Here is a 3,423-nt window from a genome sequence, read left to right as displayed (position 1 = left end):
AATCTTTAATGACTACATCTTTTTAAAAAGTTAAAGTTAATTAATTAGCTAATTAATTAGTTCATTGGTTGGTTAATTAGTTAATTAATTAACTTTAACTTTTTAAAAAGATGTAGTCATTAAAGATTATGTTTCTCTATGTGTGCCTTTGGTCCTAGAGATCACTAAGCACAAACATACATACCTATTTGGGCTCAAAAATCTGTGTTGTTTTGACAGAGAACTAACAGCTTATAAATTCCAAAGGGGATTACAGACAGATGGCAGAAAAGGGTTTGGTGATGAGAAGAGTTAAACATGAGGATGAGACAAAGCACTGCCTATATTTTGTTTTTAATAACTGAATTTGGCCCTGATGGAATCTTTGTCTTTTCCTCTCCTCAGGTTTGGGAGGAAGTTAGTCTTCAGATGTTCTTTACTCCTAATGGCCATCACTGGGACCTGTGCAGCTTGGGCTCCCACCTTCCTCATCTACTGCTCACTTCGCTTCCTCACAGGGATTTGTGCTCCAGTAACAACCTCAAATAGTCTTTATCTCAGTAAGTCATACTTTTTGATAAACATTGTACAAGCTTTTGCTCTTTACAACATTGTTAGAAGTCAAGATTCATTTCTTTTTCTTTTCAGTGATAGAATGGACAAGCCCTAAATTCCAAGCCTTGGTGACAACACTGTGGGGATGTATTTATGCTTCTGGAAACATAGTAATGGCAGGCCTGGCATTTGCATTTCGAAACTGGCAGCACCTTCAGCTGGTAATGTCTGTGCCACTATTTTTCTTCCTTATACCTACAAGGTATGCACTTTCTTTCCTACCCTATGGTTTGAAATTTTGAGGTGACCATGTCCATGAATCAAGATGTAAGAAATGCACTTATCACAATCTCTGTAAATTAATATGTCTGTCACTCTTGTCATGTTGGGAAGACAATGTATCCTTGGCATCATTACTACTCTGGGTGATATGATTATTGAGGAAAATTTATTCAGGAGTTCTTAATTTAGAGAAGGATACATGATAAATAAAATTTTTCTACAGCCTAACAAAAGATCAGCAATTGTCTCAAGAAATGTTCCCCCATATTCAAGTTATATAACCTCTATTAAAATATATATCTATATGAGGGAGACAGACAAATGTGACTCTAGCTCTGTATTCCAGAAGTGCAGGTACACTGCCTAACTGAATCATGTTCTATTTTCCTAAAAACTGTACCTCATGATATAATATTATAGATTTTTGTTATAACCGAATGACTGGTAGGTATTAGATTAAAAATAAAACTATTCAAGAATAAATTTAATGTAGAAAATGGCCCTGTGAGAATTTATGTCCACATGGTTTTGAGCAGGTGGGTGTCAGAGTCAGCTCGGTGGCTTATTGTGACTAACAAACCCCAAAAGGCCTTAAAGGAACTTCGAAAAGTTGCATGCAAGAATGGAATGAAGAATTCTGAAGAAATCCTTACCATGGAGGTGAGCATAATGCCAGCTGTTTATGACACAAAATACACAATCTTTGACAAGTGTATGAGTTAGTGCCCAAGATAATTGTTGTAAAGAGTTACTAATATTTACTATGGGTTTAACTTCTGGTAACGCTGCTGTTAATCCTCAGCAGCTGTAAAACCAAATCACCACACAGAGACTGGGTTTTTAGTTAATCTAGAACACAATGCTGAGCAATATTTACTCCCTCCTAAACCTCCAAGCCCTCAGTTTCCTAACATTTAGATTTCCCACATTATAGTTGCTTTTTAGGAAATCTTAGGTCTGGTTCATGCTCCAAGTCCTCCAAGCTCTCTCCTCCCGCTCTGCTCTCCTCGTGCTCTCTCTTGGAGCTCCTCCTCCTTCTCGCCCCTTCCTGTTCTCTAGCTCCTCCCCTCTTTCCTGTTTTCTGGCTCCTCCCATTGCACAACATTGTATCTAGTTGCTTTATTTGTGTCCTGTTTACACAAGAGTGAGTATCACAATGCAATATCCAGATTGAAACCAGAGAGTTGGGGGTGGGGAAATCAGCATTTGAATTAACAAGGGTAAGGCATATACATTTTAAAAGAACATTATACCAACAGATAATATATGATCTCATTAAGTCATTGGATACAGTTCTTTCATTCAAAGAGAATGGTGTAAAAAAACCCTTCTTAGATGGTATCATTCATATTTAAACACTTTATAAAGACATGATTTATACACAATGAATTAATTCTAAAATTTATACATGCACAAAATGTATTGCTTTATTAAAACCCCTTCATTACCATTCCTATTGCTTCTTTTCAAAATTTATTTTTATTATTAATTACAGTTTATTCACTTAGTCTCCCAGCTGTAGCCTCTTCCCTCATCCCCTCCCAATCCCAGCATCCCTTCCTTATCATCTCCCTTGCCCCTCCACAAGTCCACTGATAGGGTAGGTCCTCCTCCCCTTTCCTCTGACCCTAGTCTCTCAGGTCCCATCAGAACTATTTGCACTCTTTTCTTCTGTGGCCTAGTTAGGCAGCTCCCCCTCAGGTGGGGATGATCAAAGATCCAGCCACTGAGTTCATGTCAGAGTCAGTCCCTGTTCCCATTACTAGGAAACCCACTTGGAGACTGAGATCCCGGGCTACATCTGTGGAGGGGTTCTAGGTTATCTCCATGCATGGACCTTGGTGGGAGTATCAGTCTCAAAAATGACTTGTTTGCCCAGATTTTTTGGTTCTGGTGCTCACCTTGTGGAGCTCCTGTCCTCTCCACATCATTCTATATCCCCCTTCTTTTGTAAGATTTCCTGCATTATGCCCAAAGTTTGGCTATGAGTCTCAGCATTTGATACCCTGCTAGGTAGAGTCGTTTAGAGGGCCTCTGTGGTAGGCTTCTGTCCTGTTCCCTGTTTTCTCCCTCTTCCTATGTCCGTCCTGTTTGCCTTTTTGTGAGAGTATTGCTCATCTTACCCAGGGTCCTCTTTTAGCTTCTTTAGGTGTACAGATTTTATAATGTTTATCCTATATTATCCTAGATTATATCCACTTATAAGTGAGTATATAGCATGTGTATCTTTCTGCTGCTGGGATACCTCACTCAGGATGATCTTTTCTAGTTCCCACCATTTGTGTGCAAATTTCAAGATTGCCTTGTTTTAATTGCTGAGTAGTATTCCATTGTGTAACTGTACCACAAATTCTGTATCCATTCCTCCATTGATGGATATGTGGGTTGTTTCGATGTGTGATTTCAGCTTTAATAATGTTTCATTTACAAATGCAGTTGCTCTTGTATTTGGGGCATATATGTTCTGGACTGTGGTGTCCTCATGGTAAAATTTTCCTTTGATGAGAATGAAGCGTTCCTTTTCATCTTTTTAAATTAATTTAGGGTGAAAGTCTAGTTTATTAGATATTAGGAGAGCTACCTCAGCCTATTTTCTGGGTCCACTTC

The 3,423-nt window shown here is 38.6% G+C and overlaps 1 protein-coding gene across 1 annotated transcript; it reads left to right on the top strand.

The window, feature by feature from the left end:
• Positions 1-384: 384 nt before the first annotated feature.
• On the top strand, positions 385-3,398 carry LOC129676821 (solute carrier family 22 member 19-like; the record flags this gene model as incomplete). The annotated part of the gene is made up of 3 exons (XM_055607339.1): positions 385-539; positions 628-796; positions 1,353-3,398. Coding segments are annotated over 3 exons (511 nt in total), but the record flags the coding sequence as incomplete, so codon positions are not given.
• Between the last annotated feature and the right edge of the window lie 25 nt (positions 3,399-3,423).

This window comes from Psammomys obesus, unplaced genomic scaffold (assembly GCF_907164565.1).
Source record: "Psammomys obesus unplaced genomic scaffold, mPsaObe1.curated_primary_1811, whole genome shotgun sequence".
NCBI classification, from domain to species: Eukaryota; Metazoa; Chordata; class Mammalia; order Rodentia; family Muridae; genus Psammomys; species Psammomys obesus.
Note: the sequence above shows the minus strand (reverse complement) of the source record. Positions and strands in the feature narration are given on the sequence as shown.